The sequence below is a fragment of the Hetaerina americana genome, unplaced genomic scaffold (assembly GCF_022747635.1).
Source record: "Hetaerina americana unplaced genomic scaffold, ioHetAmer1.1.p SCAF_3, whole genome shotgun sequence".
Lineage (NCBI taxonomy): Eukaryota > Metazoa > Arthropoda > Insecta > Odonata > Calopterygidae > Hetaerina > Hetaerina americana.
Window position 1 is genome coordinate 93,520,167 of NW_027286874.1, and position 20,908 is coordinate 93,541,074.

The following is a 20,908-nucleotide window of genomic DNA, read 5'->3' on the forward strand; positions in this document are numbered from 1 at the left end:
TTATGCGAAGTGGTGCCACGGTTCTTTCATCTCCCTTCCTCCCCCACCCCAACCCCCGCTCGTTCGGATACCGTTCCGCTCGAGCCGCCGTCTTTCCCCCGAAATAGTTTGCTTCGGGCCCGCGCCTTCCTCTGGCATTCCCTCGCCAGCGTGAGAGGGTGTGTGTGTGTTCCGTCAGTGTGTGTGCCCGCTCCCGGCGCACGGACGAAGAAGGGAGGCGTCGAACGCATGAAGTAGGTCAGTAACAGGTTCAATCGCTCCAATATTCCGGCAGTGCATTCAGTGCCTTATCGGTCCAGCTAACGGATCATCTCCATCACTGATTCATCGGGGGGAAACGGGGGTAAGGGTAACTCCTTATCATGTCATGTGTCTTCACGTCCCTAATCCATCCCTTCGTATGCTCCCGTGCAGTCATTGTTCATCTCTCACGCAGTCCCGAAATTTCCATCTGCATCGTGCCCAGGCCAATCACTCATGCAACACATCCGGCTCCCTCCACCTTGTCTCCTTCGCCTCCTCCCTCCACGCCCCCCCCACCCTGCTTCCTCGTATTCTCCTCTTCTACCCACTCCGGCCCCGGAAAACATGTCACGCAGCCCCCTGGATCTGCTATACAGAAGGAATGAAGGCCCAACGACTTTCCATATGACCCCCATCCATTCGCCTTTTTCCACCCCTCTCATTCCATTTATATGTTTTTTCCCTCTTTTCTTGTCCTGGCCCCGTTGGAAAATCGGATCTTCCCGGCAAGAATACTCCGAGCGCAAATACATCGCTGCTTCCAAACATTCAATGGGAGTTGCTGGTGCTTTCAGAATACCGATACGCTCCGTATGGAATTTTAATAAAATATTTTATTGCCAATCACCATGATTAATATTTTTCAAATCACAGGCCTCAGTTGTACTCAGAAATCCAGTTTTTGCACTGAGGTTAACTCTTTCCTATGGGTATGCAAATACGACCTCCGTTCTTGTTCCCTTACTCATAGAGGTCCTCTCTCCGCGGACCTGAGCAGCCTCGTCCACTCTTCATTTTTAAAGTCATTCTTAATATCCCTCACCCCGGCCCCATTCGCTCACTAATGGAAACCTGCAGCTTTGCTACTCTGTAGAATGCTCTGTAAGGTATTCCTTAAACTATGAAAATCAATTAGGGGATGTGTATATTTGATAAAATATGCCTCGCATATTACTGAGGGAATGACAAGAATAGCGAAAGATCTTGCTATCAATCTGAATCCAATGGCGGTGTGAGAAAACGATTTTTAGACACTGTAGTTGAATATCAATAAACACGATTTTCCCATTATTTTTTCATCAGGCTTGTACAAATGGCGTTCTCTCAAAACTCATTTTTTGAACAATAATATAAGGTAATACGTTTTTTCTCGCAATTTAACTTAACAATTCTTCGTGGAAAAAATTCTCTCGCATTATTAGCTTATCAAATCACCCGTTTTCTGGCGGAATTCTGTTTTATTTTTCCCCACCCACGTGTTTCCCCACTCCTCGATATCCCAGTACTCCCTTTGCTCGTTTTCACACCCCCTTTTGTTTGCCATCAAACACTTTCCAATCCCAAAGTCTCTCGACCTTGTTCAATACCATAAATCTCACTTGCGTCTTCTTTTAAGCTGCCTTTTTCCCAACTTTCTTTTGCATTTTACGATTTCCCTTCTCCTTAAGCCTCCACTTATTCCCTGTCGTGTTGAATATCCTGCCGCAGGGTGTCCACTCCACCAGGTGGAATTTCACACTGCCTCGAATTCGTCCGGGCAGTGTCCTCCTCACGTCTTCCATGCGAAGTAAATGCTCCAAAACCCCCGTAGTAATCACTCCTTGGACGTCCGGTGAGCCTCTCCGCGCCTGGGACGCGTGGTCCCTCCTGTTTACTCGGTCGCCACCAAGTGAATATATATCTCGCAGAAATGTCAATGGTTACCTCGACAGCGAAGAATATGCACTAGCCATTTCGACCCTTGGGACCTCTGTCGGCGGGAGAGAGAGAGTGGGATAGGAGATGGAAGGTAGTGAGGGGGGTTTGGTGGGGGTCGGGTCTCGAGGGAATTGGGAGCTTCGCGGCCGTTGCATATAAGGGGCTAATGACGCGTGTGTTTATTCTTCGGTGGGAGAGAGATGGGATGTTTGGGGAGGTGAGCGCGAACGTTGGCGCCCACTCCCGGGGAAGGAGGGGTGGGACGGGGGGAACACGGGCGGGGCGCTTTGCTTCCCTTTCCCTCGCGGCGTAATGTTTACATTTGCTAATGGGGCGGTATCATTTGGTGCGCGCGGCCCATTCGAGCGACAGGCCCCATCACTCCTCGGGGTCGCCTCTTCCCTCCCACCTCCCTTCTCTGCTCGCATCCCTCATACCCCTATCCCTCCTCGGCAACGTACACACGTCATTTCTGATCCCCAGGAACGTCCCTCTCCCTCCGCTCTCGCTCCCTGACTCCCAAATGTCCTCCCCGCGCTGCACCTCTCGTCCCATTCCACCCCACCGGCCCACACATCAGCCCCGCCTAATAACTCGCTCAGTCCCCCGGCATTCCTCCGACCCACCCCTTCTCAATCTCCCTCACACCCGCTGGCCGAACCTACCCTCCACCTCTTGCCCTTTCCCACACCCGAGCCGACCTCATCCCCCCAGGGGAACTCTCTCCTCTGCATCCCCTAACCCCCCTCCAACTCCATCATTCCTCCCTTCTTCCTCCGTTTCACGTCCCGGAGGTTCGAGATCCACGCCCGTGCACCCCGGAGGGAGGGAGAGAGTCGCCCCGGTGCACACCGGGGCTCTAGAACACCGCGAGTGAATCGGACTGCTCGTGGTCTCCATGGCCGTGCCCTGGAAGGGGGATGGATGGGTTCGTGGGTAGAGGGGTGTGGAGGGAGGAGATTATGAGGAGGATGGAGGGCCGCCTTCGCGTCTGGTTTGTGTGCATTCGCGTGTTTGCCACTAATTATTGCGTGTTGACGTAGTTATTTGAGCCAGGCGGCGCGCAAGTGCATGTGCGTCGCCGTCACCGCCGCCCTCGACGCCGCGTGTGTGCCCTCGCTCTCGCCCCACTTACCAATTTGTCCGAGGGCCCATCAGCCTTCCAGAACCGTCCCCGCCTCGCCCCCTCCCCCCCAACCTCCGCACAGATCCCCCGGAACCCGCCCGGCGGTGCTGCCTACGCCACCACAAACACGCACACACTATCTCTCTGCCATCTTCTCCATCAACTCCGACACTGCAAACTCTTCTCCCGCCCCTCACCCTCCAATCCCCCCCTTGCCCCATGACCCATGCCATTCCGCCCCCCATCAAACTCTCCCCCTCCCTTCCTCCCTCCTTCCCTCTCAATCTCTTCACAGTCCGACTTTCCCCGACCATGCATCGTGTTCTCGGCCTGCCTCCTCCGACCCATCACTTTCCTCCTCCCCTTTTCGACCTCTCCTGATGATTCCATTCCCCTCCCTTTTTTCACCTTTCTTCTCTCCGGAATCCTTTATTCCCCGTGCAGTCACTCACTGACGTCGGAGCAAAGAAGGATAAACCGCGGACCGATGGTTAATTTGTTACCTCCCCTCTCCCCCTGCCTCGCTCCCCGCGCTATCATCCCTCTTTCGTTTTTCTGCTGAATCCGGCCAATCCGCAACTTTTTTAATCGGCGTGAATACCATCCCACAAGCGAAATCCGGGTGTAAGGAGAGTCTTTAGAGCAGGGCTGGTAAATCGGGGAAGTCAAATCGACCTTCTATTTTTGATTTGGAGTGCTTTTTAATCTTGGTTGTCCGAGTTGGTTTCCTGATTTTATATTCCTAAGAGGATTATATGATTAAATCTGTGGATTTAGAAATATCTGGAACGACAACACAGTCTGCCTATTTCGATTCCCCGTTCACCACGTATTCTTATGGGGCTCTTACACTGACGCCGGGAAGGATTCTTTCTATCCCTCCCCTCGCACCTACGGCTCATCTTTTCTTACCCACATCTCATCCATTTCCCATCCGAGCACCATCTTCACTTCCTCCATACGTCTGTAGTATTGCTTCAGGTGTTAACGCCCATTCTTATTGACATTTCAAAACATTTTCTTCATTCGTTCAACTTAGAGGAGTAGTTATTCGCGATAAAAGCGGTATACTTCGCTATTTTATGTTTTATTTTTAATTCGAGCGTATTGATTATGTTAACGGACTCGTATATTCGTGGCATTATTATTGCATTCACGTTATTATTTTTACTAAAAAATATATGTACATAATTTTGGGTTTCTATTACCAATATCATGCAACCAATATTTTACGCACTCATTTGCATCTAATTTACGCGTTTTTGTCTTCGTTTTATGCAATATAATAGTTTTTAGAAAATATTATTTAAACGTTCAGCTGTGGATTCTGAATATGAGTCTGAAAACGTATTCAGGGGTGTTTATTTTACTTCATTTCACGTGCGGGTGTTTCAAATGAGCTCTTATTACATTTATTATGGTTCGATCAGCTCTTTCAATTTGTCACTCTATTCAAGCGGTTAATTCTTTCCAACGTTGAGCGCGGCATATTTTATAGCCCTTGTATTTCACATATCTAAATACGTTTCCAATTACAATTCTAAAAGAGCTCTTTTCACGGATTAGACTGTTGTACATCATTATCGAAAATTTTACTGAAGCTGAGAGTATTTATTTAAAGACATATTTGTTTTGTAGATGTTTTTGTTCCATTGCATTTTTTGAAATTCTGTTTTCATCAAACTATGACATTATTAACACACTCATTTTTACGATATCTCATATGCAGTAATAACCTGTATTGACCCAGGTGTTAACCATGAGTTTGATTTAGCAATTCTAACAACATCCACAAAAGAATGGAGAAGAGAACAAATGATTATTTAAAGGATGATCGGTTTACTTCAGAAATGAGAAAAATTCGCGTAGTGGTGTAGCAGTGGTGAGATCATCGAGAAAAAGAAAGATAGAATACAACAAGGATGTATTTATTTCTCCATTAATATATGACTTACGATTTTCTTGAAGCTCTTACGACAGAGTTGATTGATTAAAATACACAAATATATATTATAGAAGATAGATATTGGCTTAAGGGACAAATGAGCGATTCCTCCGAAACCTGTACATGCCTCAGGTTGCATAGGTGCGGGTAGCGGGAGTCAAGATAGCCAGTTTTAGGCAGGAGGTAAGAGAGGACTGTATGAGGTGCATCCGGAGAAAATGGTGCAAATGTCACGGTAGCTGGAGGTAGGAATGAAAATATGTGCGAAATTCATAAAATCAGTGATATTTACGGATTTCCAAGCGTTTTGTCAACCAGTAAATTAACTGTTTAAACCACTACTGAGCAAATCAAAAAATCATTATTATAGGTACAGGATAAGAACCAATGTAAATAGAGCAAATGTTAGGAGGTTTTTGAGAAACACGAAGGATGCTAAACATTTCAATCAGAGGGCATAAACTAGAGTGACGGAAATTTACCTGTGTGGGAAATTTTTTGGTCAAAGTTAGTCAAAGTCGTACGGACGTAAATAAGAATTTGCGTTAAGCGAAAATGCTGCTACAAAGAGATATGAGCTGACGACAGGGACCATGAGTACTGACTTAAAGGCAATATCAGTAAAATCTTTCACAACGAGCGGAGTAGTCTACGAAGCTCTATGGACTTAGCTTGGTTTTTGAGGCAAAGTGATAAACGTAGATTGAAGACTTTTGAGATTTAGGTGTGGAGGAGCATGGAAATAGTGAAATGGATGGAAATTGAAACAAGCGAAGAAGCTATGGGCGCATTTAAAGAGGAGAAAAAGTTTACGGTAGAAATTGTAAAAGGCAGTTCAAGAAGATGCAGGGTATTTTGAATGGCGATGTTATATTGGAGACTGAGTTATAGGAGCGAATTTTAAGTAATCAAGATAGGGAGAGAAAAAGAATGTGCATTTTGAGTGAAATGAAGGAAGGCAGAAATGATGCGGAATCGCTTGTGTACTGTTGTATAGGTTGTCACGTAAGTCATGTTGGATGAGGCTTATGAATTTAGCAACGGTTCGTTTCCATCGAGAACCTGCCTTAGCCGGTAGACTGACATAATTATATCACGATAAACTCAACCAAAAGTTACCTCACTGCTGATTGCATTGGTGTATATCCGTATATTTTTTTACCCATTCCTTAGCGACTGCAACTTACAAGGTGGCCAACCATTAAGGGATTGAGAAGCTGATAGCTCGAGCTCATCGTCTCACAATAGTAAGAGAAGTGGTGTAAATGGCAACTGAAAATCCATCGCCCACAGTTCATCGTCCTCAAATCCTAACATCTTTGTTTTTTGCGTAGGAGAAGGGTAAGAAGTCCTTTACAACCGATTGATATTCCACGGTAACATTCAAAATCTTCTCTTTTAAAAAAAATTGCATAAATGCTTTAACTATGCATGATTTACTTGTTTTAGCAAAGGTTACTGTAGATTTTTTAAGAGTATCGTTTCTATTGAATGGTATTTTTTTTACCTTGTTTCCTACATGTTTTAGATCCAATCGTCTTAATGCAAAAAATGCAAACGACCTTTGCTCATGAAATTTTCCCTATAAATTAGCAAAAATAAAATCGCCATTAGCAGGTTATTATTAAATAGTCCCTTAGAAAAAAACGATAAATATTTGTGTACGTATTATGCAAAATAACTTTGCGCCAATTATAGAATTGATTTCCTTGGCGGACACGATTTGGCTTTTTTTAACTCAAGAGCAAACTGCATGCCACCTCGTATTCTGCATGCTTGTCTTTCTTTCTGTTCGTGCCTCTATGCATAATTGTTCTTCGAACAATGGAGCTAACAGTCGGATTGGTCATTAACGTGCAAACATTTCTTTAAACGTGTACATATCTTTGAGTGTCTTTCACTGAAATGGATCTGCACTTTTTTTAGAGAATCATGCGAGAGTTAGAACGGACTCTCTCGTTAAACATTAATCTAACCGGCCTCTTTCGTTGTTTTTTATTTCAGAAGACAGAAAACTGTTCGTGGGAATGCTCAGCAAGCAACAAACGGAAGAGGATGTCCGACAGCTCTTCGCGCCTTTCGGATCGATCGAGGAGTGTACGATATTGAGAGGGCCCGACGGAACCAGCAAAGGTAAGCACGGCTCCTCGATTAATCGCCCACCATCACCTTCCGCCCCCTGCCCACCACTTCACCTTTACTCGTGCCGTCATCACCCGTTGCAGTCCCTCCCAATGCATTGATCAACAACAGTAATCGATGGTGTATTTGAGCGATACATAGGAATGGAAAGAACACAGCTAGCTCGTCAGATGACGAATAATGACGATTTGTTTCATGACTGACCCCTCTGCAGAACACTTCGATATATATATATATATATATATATATATATATATATAGATATATATATAATATATATATATTTCGAGGAAAAGAGCGTCCATTTAACCGTAAAGTTTCTCCTTGGTGGTAATTATCTTAAGATCCAGATCAGAGTCTACAAAATCAAACAATTGGTACCTTCTCTTCCTGATTTACGCAAATATACTTTGGAAGCGCCATGGAAGTTTTATTCCTAGTTCTCTTTTTTTCAGATATTTTTCATCGTCCGTTCTAACTTCATAGTCAATGTTTGTAATCGTTTTTTCACGAATTTGTAAGAGTTTTACCGGAAAGAGCAATTTCAGTGAAAGGGACACCAATTTTAGAAAAAAATCAATTCAAGCAAATCATTTCTACGTAAAATAATTGAATTTCCTGGAAGTTATGACGAGTTTGACTATTTATTAGTGATCCTTATACTTTTTAAAAGGTATCAATAACAATAATTTGAAGTGCATGGGATTTTATAGAACTTTACGTCCATAGGTGTGACTTATAACTAAACGTTTAAATAAATTTCCATAGTGGCCTGCCGTAACGTCGGTTAATAATTTTGACTAACTGCGATGGGGATTTTAAAATGTCCTACAATCCCCGGTACTGGTATCTGTGTGACTGTGATTTGTTTATCTGATGTTGTGAATCTCTACTTTTCTCTGAAAATGTGTGCTTTGTTCCTCCATGCACTTTATGAATTCCGAACTCGGTCCCCCAGGGCAGGGGAGAAAATAAAGCTTTGGGTGCCCATACTGCCCCTGGAAGTGACACAAACACGCCGCCGGCCCGTGTTTCCCTCCACTTAACTGAACCTTTCCCTTCTTTCTCAAAGTAAATTTCTCCCCGCCTTCCCCGCCCCGCCTTCACTAATGGATTCCGCCATTGACTCCACCCGAAGCCACGACACACTCGAGCACTTAAGGAACGACGCAATCATAAGATGAGTGCTAAGCCCACCCCCTGCGTGCCTTCACTCCACACCATGGTTTGTATTTTTTCCTTCCCCCGCACCCCGCACGCTCGAAATAGAAATGTTGATCGACCCGGAAGGCTCGGAAACGAGAGTTGCGGAAGAGGAGGAGTGGTCCCTCGCATCCTCCGGTCTCCATCCTCGAATCGCGTGGTCCTCGTCTCTTCGCCTCCCTTTCCCTCTTCCCCGGGACTTTTCTCCCCATTCGGTTGTGTTTGTGTGTGTGCCCCCGTCTCTCTCTCTCTCGATTTGTTTCTTCCCCCTCCCTCCTTCCCCTCAACGTTTCCCAAAGTTTCTTTGTTTCCAAGACGACGACGACCCTCAAGCCCTCGACCACTCCAACTCCTTTTCCATCCCTCCCTCGACCGTTCCCGCTGCTCCCGAGGGCGACGCTTCCATCTCATCCCCCGTGGCATCGCGCCGGCACGAAATCTTCGAAAGTCCCTCGCCTTCTAGTCGATTCGCCAAATTAGCCTCTCCCCCACCCTCCGCCTCCCCCAAGACCCCGTCCCCCCACCCACCAGTCCTCCTCCCACCCCCTCCCCGCACGCCCCCTCCTTCCCACTCCCCCCACACCGCTCCATCTCCCAGCAGAGCGTTCACCTCACTCCACGATGCCCTCCCTCTCCCCTCCAGCTACACAAGGTCTCCTCCAGGATTTTCTCCTTCCTTCCACCCAACCTCGCGACTCCCCATTCCTTCTCACCTCACTCCTATCTCCTCTCGATCGTGGTTTTTTTTATCCGGCCATATTTTTCAGTTCCTTCTTTCAGTACCTTCTTTTCAATTATAAACTACCATTAACCCCGGGATAAATGCGTGAGGGAACCCTATGGCGAAGTTTTCTCTCGCTTTTTATCATCTCGCCAGCTGCACGAGGAGCCACAAAAGCCTCTGTGGAGCGGATCATGGAGCGATTTTGGTCTTTTCCAGGGGAGTAGCCAAACTCAATTTTGACTGAGGTGCTTATTGACGCGAGAAAGAAGCGTCTATTCCATCATCAGTTTCTCAAAAATAATAAAAAGAAATTTTAATTTTTCGGAGTTCAGGAGCAAATAAGTCTTATTTAAATTCCCAACGCGAGGGAAATAATGTATTTTTTTCTCATCTTCAAGTCAATGTACAAATGTGTAATCATTCGTCGACTCGTATTTTTCAAATCACGCTACAAATGGATCAAATCACTCGACATAGGAGATATTCATGGGTAATGTTTCTTTCACAATAATCGGGAAAGCGTTGTCAGTTATTGTTTGAGCCACATTTCCTCGTTACTGCATGTCCCAAAAGAAGCATGACACCTATATTTCCACAAATGTTTTCTATATCGTCGTGAAATAAACTGATATCAGGGAAATCTTTAAAAGTTAGTGGTGCAGTTTCATTATATTTCTTTTAAAAGGGGTGTATGTCATCTAATGTCTCTAATTATACGTATCCTCATTAAGTTAATCATGAGTTGGTATTCAATTATACCTTTATTTCCTATTTTATACATGAATTTTTGGCGAAGTTTTTTCCCACTCTTGTGGATGCATTTCCTTTGATCACCTACCCTCATTGGATATTCATAGTTCCCAGATGCACCTCTTCCTATCACTGAGTACGATGATTATGATTTCTTGTTATTATGATCAAAATGTGCTGAAATTGATTACCACAAAGCTTCTCCTAACACTTTTAGTATTACCAAGAATGAACAGACATCGCGCCATTAATATTTAATTCATTGGTTTTGCGGGGATAATGTAAAAAATAAATGTGTAAAACACTGTACTCGTATTGGTGGGCAATGCTCAAATCGGCGATGCACGCACCCATGCGTCGGTTCATCCCTCACGAACCCTTCGTCCTCCCTCCGCATGTCCTCCCCGACCCAAGACATCGCCCCGAACTCGACGCAGCTAAAGGCTTTTGAGGTCGCAAGTCGGCGAGCTCATACGTTTTCAGTGGGAGGCCCTAGACTCATTTAAACGACGTCGTCTTTATGCTTATCGAGATGCCCTCCCCTCTCCCCCAGACATGCCGTCCTCCTCATCGTCGCCCCCCTTTTGAACGAGGCGCATGACTTCGTCGAGCCAAGTCCCTCCCAACCCTTCTCCCCTCTTGCCCCTCGCCTAGGGAGTAGCCTCCCCATGCCACCCCGCTCACCCATCGCCCACGCCCTCCACCCCCACACACGCCCCGGCATGCTCTATCTCCCGAAATCCCCGATCTCTCGCCCCCATCCCTGAGGTCCTCTTAAGATTAAGGAGCGGACAGGGGCTTTCGCTGCGACGTGGAGTAAGAAGGAGACATTAGGAGTTTCGGAGAGAGAGGGAGAGGGAGGGAGGGGGGAAGGAGGGTATGGAAGGGGGCAGGGGTCTTCGGATAGAGGGAGAGGGAAGGTATGTGGGAGGGAGTTGTTCGGAGAGGAGGAAGAAGAGGGTTTCCCAGGCGGCCATCCGCCTTATCTCTTCGTCGCATGAGCCAACCCCTTCCTTTTCTCGCTCCCACGAAACTACTTAAAGTTCTCCTCGCCCCCTCTCCCTCCTCACTCGAGCCTCCCTCTTCCCTTGCCCCGCCCGCTCCCTCTCCCCCCATTTCGTCTTGCTTCACCCACCGCTCTGTTCACCCCACTCCCCTCCCCTCGTCCCCACACCGCGCTCACCGCTCCAACGCTCCTAATCTAATCTCTTCGCTCGACCGGGTGCGGCGGGCGATATTAAAATCCATCCCTCCATTGCCTATTTGTCCCCGCGCTTCCCCTCTATCCCCTGCCTCGTCCCCCTTTGAAAAGCAGCTTCGCTCACCCCATTCACCTCTTCCTCGGTACCCTCCCCCTCCTTCACCCCTTATCTCATCCTCCCGTCTTCCATCTCGGATAATCCGTCCTCTCCTCCCATCCTACCGCCTCTCTCTCTCTCCCTCTCCATCTCTCTCTGTTTCACTTCAACTCTCCAATTTATCGTCAAATATAACACCCGAATTTTTTCTTGGGTGTTAAAGTTTATCAAATTGGCCTACGTTGAACGTTAACAAAACGAGGACGTTTTAGGTCCCGTTGCCCTAACGCAGATTAAACTTTGAATAATTACGTTTATCTGACGAATTTTCTTTTGAGACTCCTTTGAAGGGTCCCATCTAGTCTTCGAGTTTGGCGGTGTTTGTATTTTTCTTTTCGTGTCTGACTAAAATAAATCAATTACTGCAATTATCCCTCTTTATCCAACTCCTGGCCCCTTTTGGCCCCCGCCGCATCCTCTTCCTTCTCTCTCCCCGGCCCCGCGCTCCTGCATTGGCGTCAACTTTACCTTCGCCGCCACCCTCCCTCCCTATCTCTTTCTACTCAACTGCTACCACCATTCCCTATGCCATTTACTTGGTTCAATGTAAACGTTTTTAACATGACATTCCTTCCTTCATTTTATATCCAGCATTCCGATGTTTTCCTTCATTGGGATATCATTTCAGGTAAATCAGGGAGTGTAGCCACGTGATCAAGTGTGAAGTCTCACGATAAATTTTCCCTCTCACCATTGAGGTAAATGTGCGCCCCCTATGCATTTCTTGATCATCACTGCTGCTTATGGATGGTTTTAATTACACTGTATTTACTTTGAAGCTTGAGTACTTCTGCTAGATATGCCTTATCCGGCTCTCCCACTCGAAAACGTTTTCGCCGAGGAAAAAGGTGCCTTTTAGTGATTATTAATTTGCACTACAAACATATTTAATGAAATTATCTTCAATTATCTTCACATTAGTGCTGTAATGTAATTCTTAATTTATGTTTGTATGTTATCACATCAGTTTTAGGTATAAAGGATATATATAGGTAAGTTTTAGGTATAGGAGGTATAGATTTAATTAATCGAAACTATCTTAAGTTTATATGAAGTCACCATTGTTATCCTTAGTTTTGCTTCGGTAAGTTAAGCCAATCAGTCACTATATCTTTTCTTCCTTCATCTTTCTCACTCCGCTTTCATCCCTCTCCTCATCCTCTCTTTCTCCGCCTTGTCCCTTTTCACCCCATGCCCACCAGCCGCTTTCCCCTCCTTCTCTCATGAGTTAACGCAGGCTGGGGTTGGGGACGATGGGCTAAATTGCACCCTGATAATAATCGGGGAGGAATCAGGGCTCTCTATCTACCTCTCCCCCATCGCCGTTCCACCCATCCTCCAATTTCCATCTCATTCCCTCCTCACTTTATCTTTCCCCACTTGTCCCAGCCTCTTAACTCGCGAGTCTTCACCTCTCTCACCACCTCCATAGTGGGGTGGAAGGGTAGCTGCTTCCGGCAAAACTACGGCGCAACAAAATGTGAGTTTACGATCCCCACATGAACTTCCGAGTTCTAATTTTATGTATCTTATTATGCGAAGTTTACAAAACCATTAATATTGTGTTTTATGAGTTCCTCTCGCACTAAAGTGGATGAGGTGAAAAATGACTCGTGTTGAGGTTATTTGATAGGTGGATACGTGACAGATGCTTTGTTGTAAATATATTAATTTCCTCACACATCACTCGAGTGGCGCCCCAAGAGTCTTTTTCAGACGTCTCCTGGATCTCCTTGTTCCCTCCTCTCTTTCCCTATTCCCCTCCGCTTCTCTCTCCCTCTCTCTGCCACACTTTCCTTTCGTAAATCCTTCCTTCCCACCACCTGCCTCTTCCTCCTCCGCCCCCCTCACACGCCTCCCCCACCATTTAGAGCCACCACTCCATCTTACACGTGCGCACAACCCCCACCCCCAATTTATTTGCTCAACGGTGCCATTGCGTGACCGCGTGCAGAAATGTTCCCCGCGATCTCTCGTTCACTTTACGACGACGCCCTCTGATGGAGGGGCAGAGGAGCGTCGAAGGGGGGGCAGGGGGAGTTAGTGTGCAGCCGGGTGGAAGGAAGGAAGGAGGAGGAGAGGTGGTCCCCGGGAGGGTGGAGCCGGAGGGATTTATTTATCCTTCGTTCCACAACTCACCAACCGACGAGAAATCGTCCCTCCGCCCGTATACGGTTTTCTAAGTCATTACGCATCTTGAATGAAAAGGTAACTGCAGCAAAAATGTAGGCCGAAGGAATGAAGGAAACGTGGGGGAGAGAAAAGTCGAGGAGAGAAATGGTAGATGGTGGAGGGAGTGGGGGTAATTAAGGAGGGAATGAGCGGCGAGGGTGGAATGAGACTGCAGAGTGGAGGGTTAGGGGGGGAGGGGGCGCAGGAGGAACAATGATAATGGCGAGAGAGGTTGAGAGAGCGTTCGCCGGGGGAGAAATGGAGCAGAGAGGCGGACTTGGAGGGAGGCAGTGAGAGATACGGGGGAAGGGGGGGTTGGGAAAGAGAGTCGGGCGAGAGCGGATGCTACCGTAAAGAGGATCATGCCGATGCCTCGAACGTTTGTAGAGTTCCGTGGGGAGCTGGCCGTTGAAACGATGGCGGCTGTCAAGGAACGGAGGGAAGGGAAGGCCCGAGGAGTCTTAGCGGCCGGAATTTTTCCCCATTCTTCGCGGGAAAAAACCGTTAAATTGCGCCCGGGCTTTTATTAGGCATATCTGTGTTAATGACGTTTCATAATGTTCTCCTTGGTGGTGCGGCCGGATCGCATCCCTTTCCCGCTGGAGGCCAGGGCCGCGCGGGCGATCTCCTCGTGCTCTCGGGAAAGGGACCCTTCCGTAGGGAATCGGGTTCTTTCGTTCGCTTTATACTTACGACCCTTTTTTAATTGCGGCATCATTCCGACGAGGCGGCGCAGCAAAACTTTGAGGAACTCTTTTAAAGAGTCCATAAAATTTGATATCCAGGGTGGAGGAATCGGGAAGTTATCGGACCCCTCCTTTCCCCCTTCCCCAAGAAAAGATTTTGAACCCTTTAAAAACCCAACTCGGAATCCCTGTCTTTCTCTCTGTAAGGATAGGAGGTATCTGAAAAGTTGTAGCGTGTTTTCTGTTTGCTTCCTTCGAATAATATCGTGTGGGTCAGGGCTGGGTCGTATATCTGCGGTCGTTCTGGATTTGCATCTCATGACGGCGTGTCACCCACCTCCGTCATAATTCCACACGTGCTGCTGCCATTTATAGGAAGACTGGTGGGCCAAACCGCCAGGCCAAGCGACCCGCTATCCCCAGGGGGGAGTAGCGGAAAGGGGAGCCAATTTTTGACAGCAGTAAAAACGCTGAAAAGAGGGCTATTAAAACATCGCTCGAGATAAAAGAGCACCCATGAGCTAGGGTGATCATTTCCCTTAGCCTAACCTTGCGTTTCCTAAGGTTTTATTTTTAGGAAATAGGCCAATGGATAGAGATTATCCCCGTTCTGACCATTCTTCGTTACCTTGCTCGTTTTCTCAACAGACTTTGCATTAGATGGATTATATTAGAATTGGAACTTATATATTTATATGCACCATGATTTTTTTAAATCTCTTCTTTCCTCCTTACAAAATCGTGTTTTTTACTAGGAAAATTTCCTGCCGTTGCTCAAAAAGTGCAAAATTCTATTTGCCATCTTAATTAGCTAAGATAAAGTTATGAAGAAAATAAAGTTAGCATAAAATGCCAACTTTATTTAATTCATTTATTCCTTTCCTCTCTCTAAATATTATGCATTAAAGCAGTTTTTCTAAGCAAACATACATGCTTGTATTCCTCCATATTCCATATGAATTCCTTTCCCTCTTTTATGCATTTTAATCTTACTTTTATTAGATTTCTCAAATATATTTCCCCTGCTCTTTCCTTTTATAATTGTGTGGAAATTCTTGTGTATGTAAATTTAAATGAGATAGCTATTGCTCTAAATATACTGAAAACATAGTTTAAGTGATTCCCATGCCATTTCAGATGTCTTTTCATGCAATAGTGAGTCAAGCAGTCTAAAGTGTAGGTGTTCTGTGGGCTGCGACAAGTTTAGGAAAATTACTTGAACGAAACACCGCGTTACCGGAATGAGAGACTTGAAATAAAAAGAACGCTTTCCCGTGGACGGAAGCCATTTGCACACTGCGTTGTCTTCACGAACTGCCGTCAGAGAATGCGCGAAATAGAGCAAGAGGCGGAAGAAACGAAATAAAATAGCTCACTTGTGAATGGGCGACCTCCATAAGGGTTGCGTGACCCCTTTCCACTTCTCTGTAAACCTTTTTCCCTTTATTCTCCAGTAAGTACTCCTCCTTTCAGGGTTATCTTTCCTTCGGTCCTATTCCTTCCCTTCGGTCCTATTCCGTCCCATTGGACCTTTCCATGCTCCTTCTGTCACCCTCTCTCTCTCTCTCTGTCTCCGGCAAAGACCTTCAGCATCCTACCCTCACTCCAATCTCCTCAACCCATTTCTTCTGCTTCGTCCTAATCACGTTAGTCGAGTTCCTTCACTTCAACTAATCTCAATGTTTTCTCATTTGATTTCTTCTCCACCTCCCTGGTAAACCTCTCTTTTCCCCTCCTCTCACTCTTCCGACAAACACACAAATCGGAAACGTTTCCAACAATTTTGCGGCATTTTTCTCATTTCTTTCGTCTTTGGTCCATATAATGACGTCTTTCCGGTCGAAGTCTAAACTAGAGTCGAAGTAATCCCAATAGGCCCTAATCTTTAAGAGATTTGTGCTCAAAAACCCAAATCATAAGCCTCTGCCTAAGCCCGAATGCTTTTTTGCTCGACCAATCAGCCTAAAAAGGCTCGAACCCGTTCACCGCCAGATGTGCTTCTAGTCCGGAGTAGATTTTGCCATCAAGAGCGTGTACCGTGAGGGTGCACTCGAAGAGGACGGAATAACATTGGGAATTTCAGAGGGGAACTACGAGGGGGCCTTACAGAAAAAAAGCACTCCAAAGGATACGCAAAAAACATGAGAACGTTTCAGACGCAAAATACAAATGTGATACTTTCAACCGAAAAAGTCAGCTGCAGACTCCCTCTGAGCCCATGGTTTGAAAAAGAAGTCACGTCAGGGATTCTCATTAGTAGACAAGTCATTTCAATTTGCCCCATTGCAGTAGAATCGCATACGATACTCTTTCCCATTGCTCGCTGAAAACGGAAACACTAATTTCGATTAGTACTCGGTTGCGAAAAAATTCTTAGCTAATAGTAGTACTATTTCCAGCTCATAAACTATTTCTTCAGTGCCCATATTTTTAAAACATTTGTCATTTAAGTTATATTTCTTAAATTAATTATTCATTTTCTTACTTAACCCATTTTTTACTGATATGGAATATCCTAGGAAAAAAGTACGCTTGAAAATGATGATTTTTTAAGGGGTAAATAGTTTTTGTTCATCAGCCTCTTGCTAATATTTAATTATTTCATATTCCAGTAATTTTTACATGATTCTAGATAGTAAATTTCATGTTCCAATCATTTTATATTACCTTTCCAAATTAAAGATTTGTGTTAATCTCACTCTGTGGGCGCTACAACTATCGTTGATTAAGGATGATCAGTGATTAATATAATGTCAGGAATAAAGTTAATTATGAATGTGCATTATGTTTCTTCTGCTCGAGTCAAATTCCATGTATAACTTCCTGTAGGAACGTTTCACCATATTTTAAAAGCCTTATCTTGAGTCTCAAGCCTTCAAAGGCCCTATTAAGTATAGAATTAAGGCATGTTAACAACTTTTTCTCCATGTGAGAGTCAACATTTAGTTACAAATTCACATCGTATTTCTCGTTAAATGAAATACATTTTAGTTTGAACGAACGGAGTGGAGGACAGTGCCATAACGTTGGAAATTAAGAAGAAAAAAAATGGAATGTGGGAGATGGGGGTAAGAGAAAGGAGGGGTATTTTTTGCTCCACGCTTGAAACGCAAATTTGGCTCGGTTCAAAGACTCATCACCGTGAGATTTTCGTTCCATCTCTGCCAAAAAATCGAGCGACGTTGTTTTAATACGTCTGCTACCTCCTTTTCCGCTATTCGTGGGAAATTCATCGAGTGTTAGCGGTTGGCAAAATGAAGTAAAGCCGATTAAAAAAAAATCACCGGGCGCATTCAGGAGGCGGAAATTATATATATATGTATGTTTATCTATTTCACGTTCAAATTCGGTAAGAGTTTTGTCATAATTCTTTCCCAATTCAAAAACGCTCCCTATTCATCGAAGCGGGTACAAAGTGGGCATCCGCTCGCTGGCCCACAGGATCAAAGGGGAGAGAGAGGCCTTTTGATCCCAACCGCGGGGCGATTTTCGCTCCGTGCCCCCTCTTCTTCTTCCTCGCCCCGTGAATGCGTGCGCCTGAGCGGACGCTAAGTTGTAATTCATATCTCCATGTGAAAAGATCATTTGTCCTCTTGATAAAATCCTCTCAAAGGACCCCTGACGACGTCAAAACAGATGTTTTTCCCTCTCTTTTCGCAACATCCGTCTCCAACTCTCATTTCCGTTCCCACCCTCCTCCTTCCTTCCCCACTCCCCTTTTCACTCCGCCCTCCCTGTGACATTTCTCTCACTCGTCTAAAAGTTTTTCCTGCGTCCCATTTTTTTCTCTCAGAGTATTTCTGTCCGCATATTCCCTTTCTTTCCTTCTTCAACTTTTAGATTCAAATCTCACTTGATATTTATACACTTTGATGATACTTGAATGGCCTAGATGGCTGACCTTGGATGGTCAATGGTAGAGCCACGTGGAGATAAGAAATGGATTTTTTTTCGATTGATGTTCCTGAAATAAATTAAAAGGAGTAGTAATGCATGGAAACTTGACATGTGTTTTGCTATTTCCTCTTGGAAATAATTAGAGCTCATATTTATTCGTTTTTCCGTGCTTTAACATAATTTTTCATTCCCCTGGAAGAGAACCTGTAATTTTTTCTCCAAAATGTAGCTGATGATTCAAATCCTTTTCGTTATATTTCACTATTTTAAACCTCGAGTTCCACTTTTATAATTAGGCATAATCTGAACTTCCATGATTTTATTAAACTGCCCATAATAACTAATAATAGTATTCAAACCTGAATCAACAGTGAAACCTTTCGTTGGATTTTCAAGATTTTTCCAGGTGTGTACTTTAAATATTATGATACAATACTCCAAATTATCTTAGGAATTCTTAGGATACCATTCATGTTTTTTTGCGTTTCATGCCTTCGATATTAGGTTCTAAAGAAAGGGATCCAACTCGGTACGCCACACCTTTCTCCTTTTTCATTTGACTTTTCAATTACGTCAGCGCTATATTGCGCGGTGCCTCGGTTAAAATTGCTAATCACTGGCAATTTCCTTATCTTCCTCCCTCTTTGATCAATTTCAAATAGATATCAGTGTTGACCAGACCGATGGTGTGGGGTCACTTCATTCCATTTTTCACTCGTGTGGGAATCTACAGTTTGGAATGAATTGCGAAAAGGCAAAGCAAGCGGACTGCCCCGCGAGGGGAAAAGAGCCTTCAGAGATTTTCCAAACATATTGGATCGACTCGTCAACCACGATCGGTGCCCTGAGCATCCCTCGCCCTTCATCAGGCTTCCAAAACTCATCTACCTATCTGAAACGTGAAGAAATTTAAGTAGTTTCAGTGCACAGTCTCATTTCGTCAAAATTCTGGCACACATTTCGGCCGACGTCCCAATTTTCGCGTGCGATCGAAGAACAACATTGCGGCTGTGATCGTGCAATCACCTTTGCCGTCTCGTGGCGTCACCAGTTGTCGTGAAACAGCCCATGGTACTCCAGGGAGGGTGAGAGAGGGCGGGGTAGGGGACAAGATTTCGGTGCTCCTGGGAGAGAGGTTTTGAGGGTGGAGAGGGGAGGATAGGAAGAAAGGCACTGGCAGGATTGGAGAGAGGTTCGTCGGATGGAGTGAAAGGGTGAGTCGGAGAGAGGAAGAGAGAGAGGGAGAGTGAGCGGGAGGGAAATGAGGGGTTTCCGTGGGTGAGGGAAGTGGGGAGGAAAAGGGGATTCAGGGGCGTGGAGGCGCTGGAAATTGAATTCCACTTTGAAGTGCACGGAGCCCTAAACTTACTAAGCGGGGGGTGGTGGCAGATGGGAAGGGTTGGAGAAATGTATATATATGTATATGTGTATATATATATATATAAGTATATATATACACATATACATATATACATATAGATATATGTGTTGCCCGTATATAGGCGAGGGAGTGGGAGGGTCGCATGGGAAGTGCGGGAGGGGAAAAGGGTGCTCCGATGGCTGGGGAGCTGGATCGGTGCGCGGATACTGTTGGTTGGTTCGGGCGAAGGGCTGGGGGGGGAGACGGCCGGGAGGGAGGATGGCAAAAATATGAGGTGCCCACTCCCTTTCATGCCGATTTCGAAGCTCGGCGCGGAGGCAAGGGGAGCGGGCAACGGCCGGGGGTGGAGGTGGATAAGAGGGGGAGTTTTTTTTGGGGGGGGGGACTGAGAGGAAGAGAGAGGGGTTGACGGGGTGCGGGGAGTGGAGACGGGAAGATGCGGGGTGAGACAGCTCTCAGGAAGGCGGGGTCGAGATTGAAGGGGTCGAGGAGACCCCCGGGAGCGAAGCGTTGGAGTGTGATGTGTGAGCGAGGGAGAGTGCAGCGTACGTCGCGGAATGATGGATGGGGAGAGTTGGCCGTGACGGGGGCGGGGTGGGTGAGGGGGATGATGGGGCTGGATGGGGAAATGAGAGGGGGTCGGGTCGTCGGGAGGGAGGAAGAAAGGAGCGGGAGCGAGATTGATACTTGGTCATTAACTATAGGTACGCGCCACTCGGAGCGACTGAGTACGGAGATAAAATTGGCAAAACGAAGAAAAAAAGAAATGGGAAGAATGAACTTGAGCATGAAAAATTATTCTGGATTCTTGTGGGAAAAATTACAGGCAAGGAATAAGTACAGCATTTCTTCTTCACCTATGTCAGTCTTTGACAGGACGCTCCCCGATCGTAGCGAGTAATTCTGATTTACATCCCCTCCTGATTTTTTGTTATTATTTAAAGTAAATTTTCAAGAAAATTAAAACAGGATGTAATTCACTTTTGAAAACGATTCTAGAGGAGCTGATAACATCTTAGTAAATCACTGCTTCAAATACGGTTTTCTTAATTTGCTCTTACTGAGTACTCAAACTTTTCATAGAAACATAGAAAAAACGAGAATACATACAATTTATGATTTAAAAAAGCAAACGCAAATATTTCTTGTCGTTAGTTTTTCCAAACTGGATCGATCAGGATCAAATGAGATATATCGTAACCTTTTATCCTCAGTCTATTTTGTAAACTTCTCCATTTTAGCAAACTCTTTTTCCTATTTCTTTTACATCACTGGATCGATCTAAAAGCTTCCTGGATCATTAAACAAAATATTTGGCACGTGTTATGTTCGGTAACGAGGCAATTTCCCCGTTTCATTCGTAAAAACAAGGTTGCGGAATTCCTTCGGAAAATAGGATAGGACTACTTTGGTAATAGGCAGATTTAACATTATTTCGCCAAAAAGTAATTAAGTTGTCGCTGCAGTGAAATGATGCTATAACCCTGTTATTCTGGGCTGATATAAATGCGAGCTGTCTCGATCCACAAAAGTCGGGAATTTCAATGCGCAATGCACAAATAGAGGTCTGGATTTCAACTGGT

At 45.3% G+C, this 20,908-nt stretch overlaps 1 protein-coding gene across 5 annotated transcripts in view; it reads left to right on the forward strand.

Moving 5' to 3' along the window:
• bru3 (bruno 3) overlaps positions 1-20,908 on the forward strand; it is a 182,472-nt gene that overhangs the window by 94,060 nt on the left and 67,504 nt on the right. For all 5 annotated transcript variants that reach the window (XR_011701448.1, XM_071587314.1, XM_071587316.1 and 2 more), the window contains exon 3: positions 7,017-7,145. Coding sequence is in view for 4 of the 5 variants with exons in the window: in XM_071587314.1 (XP_071443415.1) it covers positions 7,017-7,145 (129 nt within the window). In the remaining variant the exon portion in view is untranslated. The remainder of the gene's footprint in view (positions 1-7,016; positions 7,146-20,908) is intronic.